The sequence below is a fragment of the Megalops cyprinoides genome, chromosome 6 (assembly GCF_013368585.1).
Source record: "Megalops cyprinoides isolate fMegCyp1 chromosome 6, fMegCyp1.pri, whole genome shotgun sequence".
Taxonomy (NCBI): domain Eukaryota; kingdom Metazoa; phylum Chordata; class Actinopteri; order Elopiformes; family Megalopidae; genus Megalops; species Megalops cyprinoides.
Window position 1 is genome coordinate 13,471,972 of NC_050588.1, and position 20,811 is coordinate 13,492,782.

The window sequence follows — 20,811 nt, forward strand, 5'->3', positions numbered from 1 at the left end:
AGCAAGCTGGCCCAGAATGGCCGTCAAATCGCAATAGTGAAGACGCTTGGTGGCAAAGAAAAGCCAAATATGCAAGCCCTGCTGATAAAGTGCAGAAGAAAGGATAAGACATCTGGGTCTACTCAGCCGAAGTGGGCTGTTGGAGGTTCCCTGCACAGTCAACATGGAGGATGCACAGACATCCAGGGAAGGGAGAGAAGAACAGCAGTGCTTGGCAAATCAGATATCTGAGAATACCTCTCAATAATGAAAAAGTCCCTCACATTTTGCTTCCAGATAATGTATCCTCAATCTAGATTTAGCATTGGGTATGAATGTAAACCATTCACCACTGCTCTTCCCGCCACCTGTGAACGCTTTCTGTGTAGCCTTTTCAGCAGTATGGCCACTTCCCGGCTGGTCCTACATGCATGCACAGAGAGAGAATGAATTTGACAGTCACATGTGGACGTGGGCACCTTGGATGTGCAACACAGAGGCAACGGTGAACATCGTGCTCTCATGCCGCCCCACCTAACTCAACTGCCTTCTTCTCTCTCCTCCTGCTAACCAACTCCAGGCGCTCCTGATCAAGGTGAGTAAGTGCTCGAACCAGCCTTTTCCCATCTCTCTGGCTCACATCATAACATAAAATCTGTATTTCTGTCAAAAGTAAAACTTCAGAGACCATAAAGATACTTGCCTGTCTTACCTGACAGCTGCAAGGAAAAAAAAATCATTTACAGAATGTGATCATTTTCTGTGTTACCACTGTAGTACAAGTCTTTAAATTTGTTTGGATATGTCTATTTATATCTGAATTGTGGCAATGATGGCTCATCCTTCCTGCAGATATTGCACCAAACAAAATAAGATGGCTGAGGTATCATATCAGACATTCCCACTGGTGTTGGCCAGAGGGCCAGACATAGCAAGGGTGATGCTACAAGAGAGATAAACAAATAAATAAAAAGCAGGCATTGATTTTCACAGTGGCGTTGTTGTTTTCTACATTACCAGCATGCAAAGTCTTTCAAAAAAATTCGGGACAAATGTGCAGTGATGTTATAGTTATGTTCACAAGGATCCAACATCAACAACCTGATCCAACTAAGTCTGTGTATCCACACTCCAGGGGACACTGTACACGATATTTTCACTCATTCTATTTCAACAATTGGCTCTATATTTTTCAGAAACAACTATTTGTTAAAACTCAATGAGTCTAGACCCAAAAGAAATTCCCCTTCATGGCTTAACCAGGCAAGCAACAGTTTGCCCAAATTAGCCTCCAAATTGTTCCAAAGTAGCCACTTAAACCATGATTAATACTGAAATGAATGCAGAGTCATCTTTGGTCATCGAAGTGATGATCTAATATGAATAAAAAAGGCTGTGGTCAGAGCACAGACTACTGTTGAAGTAAGGGCTGAGAGGAGTCATTTCCTGTAAACCACATGAGAGAAAGAGGAGGTCTTATAAGCAATTTCTCAGTAAAGAACCAGGGTAGAGAGACACACTCACTGTTCGCTGCAGTCAGAAAAGACACTGCCTGACTGACAGTTGGGGGGAGGACTTCTGCCAGACTCATGCCAGGACATTACCTTTTTTGCTGTTTTCTAGTAACTTCAGACAGAAACATTTTCTTCACTGGAAACAAAAAAACAAAAGTGAAAAAACTCTGCTCCAATGCATCTAAAAGTGGACTTTGCTCTTCTTAATTTGCATAGGTCAGCCAGATGAACACACACAAACAAGCCAACATTTTTTGCAAAGCCAAGGTAAGTAATTTTTGTATTAATCTTTTATCGAAATAAGTTTATGCATATTTTCAAAACGGGTGTGAGATGGATGGGGTCAACCGAAAAGGAAAGTGTGATTTTGCAACCATCACATTATCAGATTGCTCTGAGAACAGAACACAGTTTATGCAGCGCTTATTCAGAAGCATTTCAGGATAAATAGTTTGTCAGTATTCAGGCAGGAGTCAGAGCATGTGTAACTCCACTTGTTTTAAATAGGTTAAACTTTAACAGGAAGAAAATAACATCTGTGGAAAAGATCATAAGCGATCCAGTACAAGTTGTGCTAGAGTTGCTAAGCCCTTGACACAGAGTATGACATGCGCTCATAATTTTAATTTGCGCTGGGAGTATCAAGGCTTGCTGCAGTAATTTGAGTTTAGTGCATCACCTTTTTACAAAGGCTTGTAGATGTTACATATAAGTTTTATTAACCCTGTCTAAACATCTGTTGTACTTTCAGTAGCTTTCTAACATACATAATTTCTTCTGCTGTAGTTCGTCTGTAGAAATTCTCAGTATAATGGCAGTATAATCCCAGTTTGTGACTATTATAGTCAGTATCCATGAAAATTTAGATCAATTAGACATCTACCAATAACAGTATACCGAAGCCCTTAACATGTTCCTTCAATCAGTAGATTGTAGAAGTAGACGTATTTGTTAAAGATGGTGCAGAGTTTCTTCAATTTGCAGGTACATATCACAATTGGCCATGCAAGTAAGTTCAGTTCAACTGAATGTTTATGTAAGATAAGAACAAAGTGCGGTGGCTAAGCCATTGCTTCCTCTTGCAGATATCTCATCAGATAATGTGCTGTGTGCTGTATGTCAGAGGCTGTAGAAAGAACAAGGGAAAATGAGGGATAGGCAGGTAACAGAGAAACCTAGAACCTGTTGAGTGCAAGAGGCTGTTATATAGCTCTCCAAAAGTCTCTTTATTCAAAATGCCTTGACTTTCAGCTAAGGTCAAATTATGGTGAGTCCATTCATCTAAATCATGGAGGTGCTCTTCTAAAGTCTTATAAGATGGAACTCAGAGGGAAGCAAGGTGTTGTGCCACACAGGTTACTGCTTTCTTGCATGTTACTGGGATCACGGATGCATGTCCTTGTGTTTACCCAAATAAACACAACTCCAAAGAACTGAATAGATGAGAATCATAGAATGAAGCACCATACAAAAAGCCAACTTCATCTTCATGTGATGGAGTAATACAGAACTTTTGCCATGTTTACTAAATCAATGAGAGGGGTCAACGACCTTATAATGGCACTTGATTTTTCACTGTTTTGAATTCAGTGCCCTGCAACATGTTACCTTCTGCAATGAGTAAGATAAACTGCATGACATATTCTGCTGCAATCCTTTCGCTGTGAGTACAGCACACAGTTTACAGTTCCTCCCACATTTTCAGAGGAGAGTAAAGAAGATCACTGGCAACCCCTGGGGATGTGCAGAGATTACCACAAGCCAGAAAATCTGCAAATGCACCATACGGTGCTGCCTGCCAGTGCAAAGGGCTTGAACTTTTATCAACACCATTACAGCCACATTTTTAAATAATGTGACATTACATATATATGCATGTAAAGATATCAAAACTATCTTACATTTTAGATTCTTCAAAGTAGCCAAAAATATCTATTTTTTTCAATAAAATTTATTTGGAAAGAAATTTTTACTTACTGGAAAGAAATACTTACATTTGTGTAAGAAACAAATTTCAAGCATTTAAGCATAATTCTCTATATCAAAATGTCTTTGAATACGTGTTTCCCATTATCATAATGAGGTATGTCTATATATATATATATATATATATATATGGAGGGCTTCACAAATCTGTGAAGGGGGTCTCCTGGCACAGCTTCACAAGGAATACAGCGGTAGCAGACACACTCCCCATTGCCAACTGCCTTAAGCACACACTTTACACATTTATTATGTTGCGCAATAGTTAACACGATAAATATGGCAGCGGCTGCGTTTGATTTGGACCGCCGTTCTACATCTGAGTGCTAAGATTTCTCATTAGGGATCACCTTATTAGCACCAGAGTCACAAAACAGTGGTGACTTTTCCCAAAGCATAACAGCTGTGAGCATTTCAGACAGCGCTTACGCACCAGGTTTGATTCGCGAGAGCACACGACTTCAAGCGAGAGATCAGAAAAGTTAAGACGATGTCTGCTTGGCTGGTTCTCAGCAGGTCTGGATGGCAATAGAACAGAGAGATAATTGAATATTGACTCTGTGAAAGTGAGGCAGACTTTTTGATTTATTGCCTTCATTTTTCAGACTGGGAACACTGGGTTCACAGGTGTTTGATCTTAAAGAACTTCTTTCCAAAGCGAAGTCTCCTGAGCATGGAAAGAGTTCTGCTGCAACATTTAATGGAGTGTTCCTTCTGGACCATATTTATTAAAGCACCAACATTTCGCAACCCAGTGCTATGTTTTCCTGGAGGAGGCACTTTGTGGGTTGTGACCTAACAGCTACCCTGACCGTACAAAGAAAACACCTCCCCCTAGACTTGTTTCGATGTTGGCGGCCTGTCTGTTGGTGTGTGGGACATGCACTTGGGCCTTGTGCAAATGCACCTTAGATAACAGGACATACTGACAGCACATCCATAATTCAGATAGTAGCCAATGTGCATTGCATCGTACTCTTGTCTGGTAAAATGCCCAAATATTTTATTTATCCTTTATGTAAATCTACCATAAATAACTGCCAGGAATAACTGGATGATGCCAGCCATTATGATGTTGCATTGTTTCATTTTCTAAACAGGACAATCAAGCGCATTAGCTAATGTCGCCATTCATAGACACTGACAATTTCAAAGTCAGTGATTATGAAAACTGTGTGTTGCATCAGCAGCTTCAGTTTAATGGGACTGCTCACACTCCTGAAGTGGAGAGTCTTAAAAAAAAAGCACCGTTAGTGCATAACATCGCCCTGATGAAATTACTATACGGTTCCTTCACTAAGAACACAAGTTTGTATCAGTAATATCCAAGTCTGTTTTTGGTTTCCTCGCATTCCAGCCTCAAAGCCATTCCAGTGGAGCATTAGTTCTTGCATTAGAACCACTTTATCTGCATAGGGTTTTTACGTGCTTGATGCTATTCCCAGCAAGTTTGTAAATAGGTCCAGTGACAGCGTCTTTGTCATATTATTATTATTTCTTTTTTCTTCTTTTTATTGGTTGTGCAGATGTCTTACCTAAGGTATTATAATATTTTGATAACCCATTTAATATATAAATGTTTATATTGTTACTGGTTTTTTTCCCCTTTAGAAACTAAAATTTTCAAGTATATTTCAAAAGAATGTTTCCACCTGGGATCTGAACCAGCCTCCTTCAGGACCAGCACTGTCACACTAATCACACACTGCCTGTAAAACAGACAGCAAATACATATAAGACCCTGCCAGGATAAGAGGAGTCAAATGTATCTATAGAAAATGTACCATTTTAACATTTTCATAAAGAACAGCTAATAATTATCTCTTCCCTGCTTTCTGTGAAATTAAATGAAATCATGCCGAGTCAATTTTCTTACTGGCAGTTACTGACAGCAGTCGGCGAGAGAGCGTCTGGTAAGAGAGACTGCTGCGGTCTTGTAAATCAAATGAATAAATAGGCTACTGTGAGGATTTCTTTTCCCAGAGGAGGCATAATTTCAGATGGCCCAGATGTATTAGAAATCTGCTTCTTGTTTGCTTTATCTTAATAGTTAGTGTCAGGAGAACACGTTTCCTTACGCATTTATTGCTAAACAGACATGGATAATTGAGCGTCGTTTTCACGGTCTTGATACCAGGGCAAACTGCTGGCTGCTAAAGTTTGGCGAAAACTCAAAGATAGCAAGCAGCGCAGAGGGTAGGCAGTTTTTGTAACATGGAGTGTCATACACTTGGGAGTTTGTCTTTTTTTTAAACCATTTCCTGTGTCTGAGGAATATTCTTAGCTGCATCACCTCTCATTTATCCTATGGGAAAAAGAAAGCACAGAGGTGCAGTATAAAATCAAAGAGGCACATATACCATTTGGCATTCCCATTCAAAGGGCTTACAAATATCTGTGTTAAATTGATAAGAATTGTGTTGAGCCCCATTCAATTCAATATCTTTTAACAAAATTCATAATCTGACACATTGGGGCATTTTGTTGTACAGCTGTTTGTTGTATGTTTGTCCACTTTGCTGAGCTGTGCGGCATTTACTGCCCCTTGGGGGACCCCCCACTCTCATGGAAACATAACTTAAATGTAGCATGTCTGACCGGAGGCAGCTAGCCACAGGGGACATCCACTTTTAAACCTTCCAGTTAGACAATGTGTTGAAGAAGGTGGAGGTGATGATGGGGTGGGGAGGAGGGGAGTGTACAGACATTTATATTTATTTAGGATTCAATAATTACACCAATAATGAGCCAATCAGAGAGAGGTTTGCATCAGTGCAGTGCAGGAGAAACAGATAAACCATTCAGAAACATCTTCTTTACAGAACATGCATTTAAGTTGTGTGGCAGACCTCTGTAGTGGAGAGGACTGAAAAATGTCTAGAAAATTTTGAAAATTTTTCAAAATACCAGGGTAAACAGAGATTGCTTTTAATTTTAACACAGTCAAACATGTTTAATATCTCCACTAGTGCACATCTAAAACATTTCTTTAGTGGGTTGTTAGGTACATTAATCAAGACTAATGTTCATGTGTGATATCAAACAAAAGGCTAACATATTAAGGAAGTGTTATTATGATACTGCTTATTGGTTTTCCATCTGAAGTCAGGTAATCCTTACTTTTAGGACATGATGCATTTCTATCATGGTGTTTCTGAAGATAGGCTTGAATCACATGGATATATTTGGATAGAATTGTTCCATTTTGTAACACACAATGCATGATTGTTTGGGAATGACATGACACAGAAAACCGCCAAACTCACATCCCAGTCTGGCGAGTTCTGTGTTTACAATACAGATTAACGTTTTGATTGCTGGAAAACAATCACATTTTTATGTCACAGCATAACAGCATCAATAACCTTATCCCATTGAAATTACAAAATAAACTCACAGAAATATGCCTCATGAGTAATATATATTGTACAGTACATCTGCTTGTGTAGCTGGATTCAATTTAACACTTTCCTGGGTTGGAATACTTTTTTGTGGAGATAACTAACTGAATGGAACAGTTAGGCAAAGTATTGATTATTTTTAGAGAACAGCTGGTGCCCGACCAGATATCTATCTAAGATGTTTTGTGATAAAAATAAGCAGCTTACTTTGCTGTACCATGAGGTAGGAATAAACAAAATAAAAAACATTCTCAACAATACTTTTGTCGGCAGTGTTGACAGATTGGTTGTTCTCCTCTCCAGTAGATTTGTAAGTGCAAGTGGGTAGCTGGCTAGTAAGTACAGAAAAGATAGCTGTGCTGTTAAAATGAAAGTTCTCCATTGTCTCTATTACTGAACAATGTGTCCATCTTGCTGGAGATGTTCAAATTTACTTTACAATGAATATGTTTAACTGGTATTAGACACACCAAATTCATGTCACTGGTCAGGTCCTGTTCACGATTTCTGTTGATTCAGTTGACTCATAAATAAGAAATCAAAGGTCTGTAGCTTCATATTGTTGTTCTCAAACACCTTGCAGAAGAAGAACACAGGGGCAAAGTTATCATATCCGAATTAACTTCTTTAAATACCATGTGTGTCAAGAGTCACGGATTAGAATGACCATTTTATTTAATCAATTTTATTATTTTTGTAATGAAAAGTCTGTTACTGTCTTTTACTGTGTATGTCACTGTCTTGGTACAGAGCCTACAAGTACAAAGACTATCCAGTCAGGCTGAAGTTCTCCTTTGTAGTACAGAGATCACTGCACTTTACATATACTGTTGAAGACAGCTATTCTTTCATTTCAGCTGGGTCAAACTCTAGGGTGGTGAAAAACCTGTAGTTTACTGTAGCTTTTGTGTCAAGGCTTTTGAGACTTTCATCACTTTTTTTTACAATTTTTACTGTTTGACTGTCATGGAAAAGTGGCTGTGTCGGCAATTCATCTCAATGTTGGCTAATCCAAGTCTTGCTTATCACTGCCATTTGCTGGGCAAGTGACTGTTTCCTCTGACCGGCTGAGGGTGGCCCTGTGTCAAACTCTGCTGGCTGTGCATTATTGAATTCAGTGCTCTGGGCGACCAGTACCTGGACACATCGGACAGAAGATCTACCCGCTACAGCAGCTCTGAAGACCACACTGGAATCTTCCCCAACTGTCGTGGCAGAGAGCACTGATAATCTTGACCCTATTTATTTGCACAGAGTCAGGAAATGATGTAAATTTCTAGACAAAATTCAACATTTAGAATAGCAGACACAGGGTTGTCTGGTGTTGCTACAGTATCCCGAAAATAACTCTTGTCATGAAACAGATTGTGCAGACAGGGGAGTTATATAATTACCCAGTTAGGTGCAGAGCTATTATTAAAAGCTGTATAAAGCTGTCTTATTAGCAAGAGGAGCTCATCTGTCCAACTTGAGGGGAGAAGATGGCACTGGAATATTGCCTTTGTAACAAAAGAGTCAGAAGACCCAAGTGCAGAGCTCCAGTACTTTTAACCGAGTTCACAAATCCAAACTGCCAGACAATAAGCAGAGTTAACATACCGGAAAACAGGTCTAAACGGAAAAAGTGCAAAGCACAACCACCAGCTCAGGAAACAAGTGCGATACCTCACAAAGAGGTGCCTGAATTGCAGTCTTTAAATCCCAGTGGTGATTAACAGAATTAGCTGCAGGTGGTCAAAACTCAGGTGACTCAGAGCGTGCGCGTGGCTGAACAGGGGGTTGGCTGGAGGCTGGTCTGACAGCCTTTGTTTTTATGTCGAAAGCATCAGCTTGGACGGTAAAATTGAATTTGATGATGCTAACCAGGGTTATTTGTTCCAAATTATTGCAGTCAGGGCATCTCAAAGTTGTTATTACAGTCTCTCACAAGTCCGTGCTTAGGATTAAATTAAGTTAAAAGTCAGACACAAATAGCAGATCTCACTGAAACATCTTTCTAACAGAGGAAGATAAGTGGGGCTGGGCTTGGCTAGTTGTGGCTAGGGCTAGGACTACTTGTGGAAAAAAAACAGGTAGCAGCTAGAAGTGGTGTTGCTAGGCCAGTAAGGGTCTGTCTACTGTCTGTTTTAAGCAGAAATTGCCCCAGTGCAGTAATGGTGACACTGTGCCATCTTTATATGGGAAATTTAACTGTGGTCTTAACCCGTTGTGGTCACTGAATGTTATATTGCATTTATCACAGTCAGTATGGGGTTCCCAGGGATCTTGGCCAGATTGCAAATTTCATGTTGCACAGACTCAGTGAAAATAATTCTTACACCACAAAGTACATGTGCTTGTTGCGTTTTAGGAAACCCGTGCTGATGATACAGTACTTGTTTGACAAATGTGAAGTTTGATGGTCTATTACTTGCAGCAGGAATGTTTGGGTTTGACTGACCTTAAATGCTTCTAAAAAGTGTAACTGCAAAACTGCTGCAAAGTGAGATGAAAATTCAGAAATACTGCACAACCCCCATTTCAAGGACTGTGAAAGCATTCCGTGGCTTCTATTGAAATGAATGTCTTTAATGCTGCTGCATAATCAATTTAAATGGCAGGGGATAGTACCCAAAGTAAAAAATGTTGCAGGAGGGCTAATAGGGTCTGCATGATATGATAATATTTGATGGTGTAGCCTAGATATGTTAGTGTTCATTCTTGTTAATTTCAGTTTGAAGCAAGCTAGATATTTTTATTACTGGTTCTCAGCGTGTAATCTGTTAGCTAGCTAAGTATTTTCAAAATGTTGTATTTTGATTATACAGTTCCCAGATTTTTGAAGCCCACGGTTGATCAACAAATTGAAAATTTTAATTGAAGAAGACTTCCATATTCTGAAGTGGTAGCACATACAGTTGAAATCCTGTAGTTTTCTGTCACTCAGGCATAGATCACTTGTTGTGCACATTGTGTGTTATCACTGTGTGCTATTAAGCCAGTGATAAAAAAGTGATTTTATATGTTTTATGTAAAGTCTGGGTACTATGAATAAGATGGTCATTTTGGGTAAATAATATAAAATAAATCCATTCTTGTAATGTTGGATTTCTCTTAATCCACACAAAGATTTCCGGTGGACAAAACAAATGACATGTCTGTTGCAGCTGGGGTCAAATCTCAGGAACATAAATAAAGACTGACCTGCAGATCATCCCATGTCAAACCATAACAAATAGACACCAAAGGGGTCACTGCAATTGCCCCCTATCTGTTCACACAGCTACTGACCAAAAACTATTTATATTAGTCCTGTCACATTCAGCTCATAATCCACATCACTGGTTTACATTCCTGAACAGAAACTGAGCAAATGGCTAAATCTAAATAGCTTCAACAGATATACAACTCTATGAATGGTGAAATGTAGGCCAAGTAAATTGTAAAAGTAAAATGGGCCAAGATTGTAGTGTCCAAGAATCTGCCTCATTCGCATATCCAGTCTGTTTCTGATCTGCATTTAGCATATTATGATTTATGTTGTTTTACTTTTTGTTTTGATCGCATTTATGCACTTTGATTATCTTCTGCAGCAAATTAACTCAATTACTATAAATTATGGAGAACAGCAATGTCCCACAAGAGCCACAGCTAGAATCTGACATTGTCAAAATTGCCCTGATTCTGGTGTCATCCTAACAATTCTTACAACTTAAGGAGTCTTGTGGAAAACATAAAACACATTTTGTTCACTACAGCGGTTTTAATCCATTTCTTGCATACGTTGTAAATTGCCTTTCCTTTATGGAAAAAGGCCCTTGTGTGTTTGATTATATTTCAGGCTATGAAGGCTGCTTAGTCTTGCGCTGTTAACATATTGAATTTGAGCAAGCTTTTTTTTCTGACACGACATTGTGCTAAGTAATTACAGACCAACAAAATGCTTTGTAAACAATGGGAATATTACTGATGTGCATGTGGCAATAGTCAAAATTTTTGCTTTGAAATAGTTAAAATGTTTTTTTAAACAACAACGGGTTGCTTGTTTTTTTATGACTTAGAAACAGCATATCACACAAGTAGTGTCCGTTACTGTACACAGGTGCAGAGGAATGAAGTAATGCATTTGGTCCGAACTCGTGACCCAGCATTTTTTATTGCCAGAGCTGAAATGAGTAAATGATGACTGCTCTCCTTCATTCCCAGGCAGGGCGTCAGTGCTTCTTCCTCATCTTGTGCTTCCATTTGGCCCTGGGTGAGGTGCCCGGTCCATGCAGGCACTCTGTGACGAAGGACCACCTCCAGAAAATAAAACGACTGGTAAGTCACCCTGCACGGTTTTCTTTATTTTTGTTTCTGCTGGAATTTAATGTCTGTTTGTAGAATTTTGAAGATATTTTGAGATATGCTTAGTTTCAGGGCATGCATCACCTCCATGTACCATGGCACCCTGGTTTCTACACTTGGTCTCCCTTGGTGAATATGTACCGGTTGTGGCATAATACCCCAAGGGTGTGTTAGAGACTTCCTTCTATTTTGGATAAATTGCTGTCTTCCTTAAAGTTAGCACTGAAAGTTGAGGGTGCTGCCAGCCACACAACAAAAATGTCTCTATCTGCCTCTCCAAGTATGTTCAGTGGGTTAAGTTAAATTAAGCTCCTTCAGTGAAACAGCTGCATAGCTGCATACTTACTGTACAGCTCTGGAAACCATGAAAGGCATAATTACATCAACACTTGGAAAGGGTAATTGATACCTGTTAGTGCAAACTTGCATTTGAGAACTACTTCCTTTCATCATATTGCACTGTTATAAGGATATATGGGCAATTTGGATTATTATTTTTATTTACTAAATGAAGGCAGATGTTTTGGCAGGCATTCTAGGACGCAGAATCTGTAATGTTCCTTGTCTATTTTCTGAAAAATGTATTTTATGGCATGCAATAGTTTAACATGACATTTATTTTTTTTTCTGTATTTCTTCTTTTTTTTATGTAGATTGAGAACCAGTTGCAAAATGACTGCTCAGTAACCTACACATTTACAGAGCGTCAGAGTTTGGTATGTTTCTTAGCTTATCTTGTTCATTCATCATTAACTGCACATAGGGAACTTGAAGGCTTCAAATAACAAGCCCCATTCCTAAAATCACAACAACTCAGTACGTCGGTGTCAAAACAGTTCTTCTTTTAATTGATGCCGAGCCTGCACACTGAAGCTTTCACATTTCATTTTTTAAGTGAGGGTGTTAAGGTTCATAAGATTCATCCCTTCAGGGTTTGCCCAAAATTTAATTATACCTTCAAAAGCTTAAAGAATGTGAAGAGGCCTTTGTCCTTGTCTAAGAGCAGCATGAGTTGGAAATAATTCTGAATGTGAATTGAAAAAGGTACACCAGACAAAACTCCTCAAAATGTCTTGGCAGAGACCATCTTTGCTCTATTTATTGTCCAAAACGAAATGCTTTTGATTCTCAGCTAGAACGGTTTAAAGGGCTAATACACTATTCCTGCTCATTAGTCTTATGAGGCATTCAAGGTCGAAGAATAACCATTAAAGAGTTAAGGCAGCATTGCCACAAATTGTATGTATATTTCACTTTGAAATTTCTGTGTGCCATTAATGAAGCTAACAGTGTTCTGATTTGATGGCTCACTTTGAACATTCCTGAAGGGGTACGGTCCAAAACAGAACATCCATAGTTGACCCAGGAATGCAAACTGCACTGGGCCCTCCTAGATAGAGGGTGGGCAGGAGATGAAGATCTGATCATAATAGAATATATATGGTATTACATTCATAACATTTGTGTAGCACACACTCATGTCCAGAGTAACGTAAATCGACTACTTTATAAAATTATTATTATTTTTAGGGATATTTACTTTTCTTACTTTTTACTTGCTATTTATTAAATGCCTTACCCAAGACTAATGTTGTGTTCTTGATAAATACCATGTGTAATCCTCATGAGCAAAAAATGTAATCTCGATAAATACTACTCCTTTTTTTCTTGACAATAGACAAATTTATGATCAGACAATGGATGATAATTTATGTTGGGTCTTAACTAATTTCTCATCTAAAATAAAATATCATTATAAAGAATGATATTTTATTTTATTTATGATATTATATTTTATTTTACAGAGCAAAGTCTGTTACGTCAAAGCAGCTTTTCCTCAAGTTCTGGAACTTCTGAACACTCGCTTTCAATATGCCCAGAACTCAGATAATTATCATTACGTTCTTGCACTGAAGAATCTGGTGTTAAACATCTATTCTCAGAAATGCATTCCTGAAATCAATGAGGAACTTGAGGTGAGTGCTACGGTGAAATTCATTAATGCTGAATACCTAGCTTGTTTGCATATTAGGAAAATGGTTCACACATGGAGCTGCCATGTGTAATCAAAAGAGCAAAACACTCATCAAGTCAACAAATCATTGATAACGATAGCTCAGCAAGTATGAAAATAGATTTTTTTTTAGATAGTTTTTCTCCTCATAAGTTTTCACAAATAATTCCTTCTGTGAATTACCCCAGATGGAAGAATGGTGGTCTTGACTGCACAAATTAATGCCTTTCTCTGATGATCATACACAGGTGGTTAGGCTATTTAATAACATAATTCTGAGCTTTTCATGGTATATCGCTTAAATAATTCCCATCTGAATGTTATGTGGAGATGTTCAGCCAAAATAAACCAAAATCCATAACAGTATAGCTATTTTTTTGGTAATTTTGTGAAATCATTGTGAGGCAATGGGAAGAGAACCATGTGCCAAAAAGGCCTCATTATCTGGATTAACTGAAAAGGTCAAGTTCCAGGAATTATCTGATAACCTCACAGAACCACATGGTGCAGATCAGAAGACCGGTGCTCCTCTGTAGGGCACGTCAAAATTGTTTGACCACAGATTAGATTCTCTCAATTTAGGCAATAAGTGGGACTGGTGCCATGGGATGTTGTTCAGTGTGCCTTTGGCATTTGGCATTTTAAATGTCACCTGACATTTGTTGTCTATCTGCTCTGCGTAACATTTTTTCATATTATTGCAGCTCTTTTTATTTCAAAAGTCACTGATCTCATGTATGTAATGGAAAAAAACTTTCCTAGTTTATAAATTTAGCTATATCTGGATCCAGACAAACCTGAATATGCTAAATATATAGCTAATACAATTTCCACATTTTTTAAATCTCACCTTTAACAGAATAATGCAGTCTGAGTGTTCCCAGTCTTGTTAGATGATCATGGTGGGCTACCTGTTTCTGTTTCTTTCATCAGGATAATCCAGTGAGATTTATGAAAGAGTACAGCAGTTCACTAAGAGAAACCCTGGAAAAAATAAGAGAGGTCATACAGCTCTATATGGAATTGATGACTGAAAACAACAAACCAGTAGACTGGAACTGTGAAGAGGAGTATGCTGAGGATTACCCAGAATTCACCACAACAATTGCCCAGACCACAGGTAAAACACAGAAGCATTGGTTAATGGAAGTTACTTTAGCGACATATTAATATATGGTGTTAGCTCTCAGGTAATTGAAAAAGAGAAAACATTGCTGGTTGCAATGACAAAATACCTGGACTTGGATATTTTGGCCAGTTAAAATGCTTAGTCTTGCAATTTCACCTACACAATGGGTCAATTAGCACAAGTAAATACCACTCTATATAAAGCAGGCTTATTTCATGTACAAAATTCAAAACCTACCAAAAAAGTAATAACGATAAATGTTTACCTTATCATTTCACCTCAGAATAGGGTAGTTATGTGCCATTGCTTTAATTAGTTTCTTTGTTTTGTGAAAGTCTATTTGTTTCTAATTTTCCACTGCATGCTTACTCTGGGATGTGTCTTCACAACCTTTTTACATATTCGGCCCTGTTGCAATTTTGCTTTTAGAATCCTCCACTCATTCCCATCAGCACCTTCTGGACGTTATACTTCTCTTTCTGGTTTTCTGTAGGTGCAACCGAATGTCATTGTTCTTGCCCAACTTTGGGCCATGGAACTTCTGAACAAATGTCTTTGCTGGACACCAGCCTATGGAATGATCTGCCGGAGCCCTCTTTCTTCCGGTTGCACTCCTCACTACCCACTAGACCTCCCAAAACACCAATGGCAACCATGAGCCCATGGGACCGCCAGTCTACCCTCCGTGAATACAAAAATCATGGAAGATCGGAGGCCGCTGCTTCCAGTACTCCTTCGATCAAAAAGGAAGACAAAGAGGAGATGAATGGCAACATTATTTCTTCCACTAAGTTAGCACTCCATGGAACTGCTGGCTTTGAATCTGAGCCTGCATCTGCTGCATCTAGCGATGAAGAGAATGGTGATCCCAAAGATACAAGAGAACTGCATTCCGATGAGACTCCGCCTTTTTCAACATCAGCAGAAAGCGTGCAAAATGAGCATGACTTTGCAGACAGCATTGGTCCAGAGAGTGGAGGAAGTCCCAGCATGGTTTCTTCCTCTTTAGTACAGAGCCCAACCCAGAAGGCAATGTCCGCCTCGACCAGTGGACAGTCCGCACACCATACCTTTCTCAGTTTGCACCACATGATCATCTCCTCACCTAAGAAATCCATGGATTTCTCCACCACTCCCATCCCATTCCTCCAGGCTGCATTTGAAAGCACTCCTAATAAACAGGAGGAAAGCACGGCTGTTGTGGTAGCTAAGAGATCTCTTGAGCCTGGGGCAGAAGGGTTTCAAACTGATTCAGGGACTGACGCTCAACTGCCTCAGAGTTGGATCCCAACAAGTCCCCCTCTGGGAACAAGTGTATCTAGAGAAACTGCTGAAGAAATGACTGTCCCCACAAACACCATTGGTGAGTCGCATGACCTTGGAACAACCCCACAAACACCTAAACAAATCAGAAGCACCACAAACACCACCATCCTGCCAGTGGAGATGTCTGAAGACACCCCAGCAGCATTAGTTAATCTGTCTGTGAGGCAGCCTCTTGATCCACATCCGCCACTAGATTTACTCTCACCTGTCCCAAAGCAAGCATCAGTACCCGTCAGGACCACAGATGACAAAGTGGTCGGCCCAGGTAACATATGCAAAATCAGCTTGCTGTGAATGTTGTTGTCTTGCTGCTAACTTCACTGACGCGCAGACTTTCCCATGCATGACGGTTCAAGATTGTTGTTTTGGCTTTTACCCCTGCTGGACTAAGGATGGGGACACTGGAACACTAAAAGAAGAACTGAAGAAGAGTTGCCTTCCATTCCTTGAAAATGCACAGCTCTGATGAGCTCCTGTTTGGCTCAGCCATTAACTCACTGATTTCCCGTCGCCCACTAGAGCCCCGTAAAATGCACTGCCGCACCGTTCCTTACCTCTAATATTTGTGTCCTGTTGAAGCACTAACTTATCTGTGTTGCTCAAGAGCAGGGTATCTCTTTTTCATTTATAATGCACACAGACACAGACACATACACACACATACACACACACACACAAGTTATAATGCAGAATGTCCCAAACTCACAAAGCTCTCTCTTTTTAAGGTCTTGGATCCCAACGTGCAGCAAATCGTATGGACTCTGACTCATTGTCGGAACAACCAGTCGAAGACTCAGGGATGGACTTCCAGAATGGAACCTGGGGGGGCTCACTCATCTCTTACAAGACTGCCTTTATCGTGGCATCTGTGTGTGGCGGACTACTGCTCATAATTAATCTCTACTGTTTCAAAGAACAAAGGGTAATGCCTCTGCATATGAACTGTGGGAGTATATAACACCATATGTGAAACAGCAGCTACGTATTGATCCTCAGACAGCACAAGCGAGTGCCCTCCCTCATACTTTATATAAAGATGCAAAAATAATTTATTTTGGTCAATTACAATAGAAGTTACAATAGAGATGTTATAACTTGAAATACGATCAACAATCTCACGGCATGCAACAATTAGCTTCTGCAATAAATAGCTGTCCAATGGAGGTTTTATCATCATTGTTTACTATAAACCTTTTTAGTTTGTATGCCAACGGGAGCTGGATTATGTTTCACAGTTTCCTGGAAAAACTTAAGTAAGAGAAAATAAAACCAGAGGACCGTGTGGTGTTTGATGTAGGAATTACAAATAAAATTCAGTTACTGTGGATGAAATTTATAGGTGGCAACAATGCCGCATTCTGTGGAATGCTTCACAAGGTTAAGTTTAATTTCACCATTTGTGTAATAATTAGTGAAATGAATTAATTACAGTCAATACCACATGTAAAAATACATACAATGTAATGCTTGGTTTAGCATCTTACTAAAAGTTATGGAGAAATCATCATAACAGTTAAATACCCCTTTATTTAGCACCATATCATATTACTTTCCCCTCAAATACTATTCTGTGATTAAATATTATCTTTACTTCATTACTTCACAGAAACTCAAAGCACTTCTTCACAGCTCCAGAATCAGTGAGACCCAAAGGTAAAGAGTTTTTTAGTAGTTTTTTTTAATTGTCATTTTCAGTATATGTATACTTTTGACATTTTTATTGAAACCATTGGTGCTAATTTTCACAGAAAACATTTTTGCTGATGGTATATGAGTGGTCATGTTTGTGCACTATAGAATATATGTCCATAGCAGTTATGATTACGTAATGGCATCATCACTGGTTATTGCCCCCCCCGCCTCCCCCACCTCCCCCCATTATAGTCAGATTGTAAAAACTCTCTAAAAATGCTAAAAAAAAAACAGACCTTTTCCAGTTTCCTATTACTGTATTCTTAAACGTAATGAGGATCAATGGAGAAAACACTTTCTGTCACTAATAGCTTTAAAATCTGCGCACAAACCAGTGCCACCAACTAGGCAGTCAACTATTATCAGTAATACAGAGTGAATAATTGCAGACTGGCTAATATGAGCCCACACAAACTCAGACAGTATCTATGTTCTGTACTGTATCCTATGTATTTATACATTGTTAGTCAGTACTTTTTTAGTTTGATTTTTTTTTCTGCATTGCAGGTTGACTTCAAATGGCACTGACATAGAGATGCAACTTTATGAAACAAATCAATCTGGTGAGGATCTCCTCTCTTCCTCCCTGAACATTTAAAACACATGTTTTTTATGGATATTGAGTGTAGTATAACAATGTACTATGGATTCTGTGATCTAGTGAATGCAATGTATGGTAGTGTGTGTATATGGCTTCCCTTAGTTTTTAGGCGCTCTACTCAGGTTTGCACAAGTTATGTTGTGGCAGGGTGGTCTGGGAGTGTTGTTAGCCTGGTCTGACACTATTGCTCATTCAACTTGAATCGATACACATCTGCTTGTGCTGGAAGTCACTCTGGATAAGCGTGTCTGCCTAAACAATTGTAATATAATGTAATGTATGTTATAGTATTTATGGACCCGTAGGAATTCTGTAACAATTTAATGTATTTCACTTCTTACTTGATTTTGTTTGCTGTGATCATTAGTAGAGTTGTTGAGAACTGGTAACTGCAGCACCATACTAGAAGTACACAGAAGGCTTGAAAGCATTGGACTGTAGTTGTTTACACTGAGGATTTCTTAAATACATCATACATCACTTAAACCTCAGTGGGATTTTAATTATATTGTTGCTTCTGCAATAAACACTTATTAATGCCTCATAAAGAAAAATAATATCCTAAATAGTATTTACAAAATACTTAACTGATGTTTCTGTATTTTAAAAGGCAAAACAAGATCATAAAAGTCATACTTGAAAGCAGCAACATTATTACAGTGCTTACCCTTAAAGTGAAATTGATCGTGGGCAGCCAGCAAGTTCTTTTCAAAGCAAGTTATTGTGCTGGTGTCAAAGACAAAGCAAATTAGTGGTTTGTTGTTTTTAAGGTGAATTACTGCACTCTCTTATCCTTCAGGAATAATATAGGCTTTCTTGTAAATTATTCAGCTTGCTAATTACAGCCCTCCTCTGTTTTCCTCTGAAGGTCTTGCATCATCATGAAGTGGATGGTTGGAGGATTCACATCCGCAGACAACAGATTGCGAAAACAATGAAAAATGAAACAATGCCATAATTATAATATTCATAATAATACTGTCTGTGAACTCTTTTTAAATTCTCATTCAATTTCCCACATAAATGTATATAAATACACATATATAATATAAATATTATATTTTTATACGAGATGGAAAAAAATATTACTGCTTTAAAATTAAATGCTTTAGGAACAAAAAAAGAGGGTAAGGTTTGCAGGTCTACAATGTCAGCTGGTTTAATTTTTAAAGGCGGATAGACTCATTTAAAGGATCTACTGCCAACTTAAGCTTTGTTAATAATGCTAAAGAGGACACTGATGTTAATACCCTCTTCCTGGCTGCCAAGAAGCAAAATATTGACAGCTTTTACATAAAGTGAGGCACATGGTCCCTCAGTGGTTGCTGCCATGAAGATGTGCAAGACTTACATGACTGTTATAGAGACGTCTGAGGTGGAACTGGATCTTCAAGCAGTCATGACAGAAAGTACTGATAAAATGCACATGCATTTTGATTTTGAAGCAGAGGAGCTAGTGCTGTTTTTGTCTTTTGTTATTTTGCAGTATGTGACCCCTGCAACTATTTTGTCTTTTTTCTCATGGGTTGTTGAGTTGGTTTCAGGGAGGTTTCAACCATTCAAAGGATTTTTTTTTTTTTTTTTTTGCACAAAAAGAATGATGGCCGGGCCATCCATGGGACTCTGAAACGAATCTTCACCATCAAGACATCTGTCAAAAACTAAATCCATTATCCTATTCACCTGGACTATACAGATCAAAAATTGTTGACATTAAGTCTCTAAATGTGTGTTTTTTTCCCCTCAGTACAGTCCTGATTGATTTTAACCCCTTGGTTGCTAAGAACCCAGTGTGGCCCACACAGAGGTCCAGAGAGGAACGTTGTAAATGGGGACAGCAATATATGCGTGTTCTCAATGTCTGTGTCATATTTTGTTTATTTGGTGGACTCTATCTCTCATTGGTACTGTAGTTATATGAATGTTCCTGCCAAATTGCATTCTCAATTTTTCAGTGTCATCAGTTCCCAGATTATTAACATTTGTCTCTGACAGTTTTCCATTCCAACTTTTGCAATTTGGATTCCTGTACAGACGTCTTCTCTCCTTTCCATATAAAAGCAGATTATTTTTGCTGAATGAACAGTAGTGTGCAATTTTATGTCTGTGTTTTTGGCAACATTTGTGTGTGGTTCTTAACCAGGTGGAGTTATAGTACTCACTGGGTTTTCTCTGTAGACTCTGATGTACTTATCTAGTTGCATGATGAGTCTTGAGTGATGATGGAACTTTGAATTCAAGGCTAACCATTCATGGAACAATGGCTCCAATGAAATTCTATGAAGATATAAAAATACAAATGCAAAGAAAAATAACCTATGACATAAATCGTGAAATTGTAAATACAAATGTCTTATCACCTCACAGAGAAGGCACTAGCATCATTGTGTCTTCCTAAGTTAATCAGCTGAGCTTTCTGTTTGTGAAAAAGATTAGTGGTTCCAAATGGGTTAAATTTGGCCAGTTGCATTGCCTCGATAGGTGCTCTTCTTGTCTGCTCTCTTATTCTGGGGTGACAGTGGCTCAGGAGGTAGAGCAGTTGGCTAGGGATTGGAAGGTCCCTGGTTTGAATCTGGCTCATCCTGGCAGAATGTTGAAGTGTCCTTGAGCAAGATGCTAAACCCCAAACTGCTCCCAGTGGCCTTGTATGGCAACCTCTGCCACTGGTAGGTAGATGTGAGGCGTATAACTGTAAAGTGCTTTGAGTACTCAAATGAGTAGAAACATGCTATATAAATGTAGTCCATTTACCAAATGCAGTCCATTTAACCTCAATGGGTCAAATGAGAGGTGCCAGCTGGAAGGAGTACAGTTAAACCTGATTGAAGGCCATTTGTGTCAATGAA

General features: G+C 38.8%; 1 protein-coding gene across 2 annotated transcripts; it reads left to right on the forward strand.

The window, feature by feature from the left end:
• Positions 1 to 1,515: 1,515 nt before the first annotated feature.
• csf1a (colony stimulating factor 1a (macrophage)) lies at positions 1,516 to 19,038 on the forward strand. Of its 2 annotated transcripts, none has more exons than XM_036531463.1 (10): positions 1,516 to 1,760; positions 11,063 to 11,176; positions 11,857 to 11,919; positions 13,009 to 13,179; positions 14,151 to 14,337; positions 14,840 to 15,937; positions 16,398 to 16,594; positions 17,279 to 17,325; positions 17,872 to 17,927; positions 18,834 to 19,038. In XM_036531463.1, the coding sequence occupies exons 1-10, from the start codon at positions 1,719 to 1,721 to the stop codon at positions 18,848 to 18,850; spliced, it is 1,992 nt and encodes a 663-aa protein (XP_036387356.1). In that variant the 5' UTR covers positions 1,516 to 1,718; the 3' UTR covers positions 18,851 to 19,038. The 2 variants fall into 2 exon arrangements, with proteins under 2 accessions (XP_036387356.1, XP_036387357.1); XM_036531464.1 differs by having other exon boundaries at positions 14,840 to 15,709.
• Positions 19,039 to 20,811: the final 1,773 nt, after the last annotated feature.

What these genes read in the sequence shown, in the direction of transcription:
- csf1a (XM_036531463.1), top strand. Translation starts at nt 1,719, where the DNA reads ATGAACACACACAAACAAGCCAACATTTTTTGCAAAGCCAAG. An exon ending in TTACAGAGCGTCAGAGTTTG is followed by an intron (nt 11,920 to 13,008) that starts GTATGTTTCTTA and finishes TTTATTTTACAG; the next exon opens with AGCAAAGTCTGTTACGTCAA. An exon ending in AGAATCAGTGAGACCCAAAG is followed by an intron (nt 17,326 to 17,871) that starts GTAAAGAGTTTT and finishes TCTGCATTGCAG; the next exon opens with GTTGACTTCAAATGGCACTG.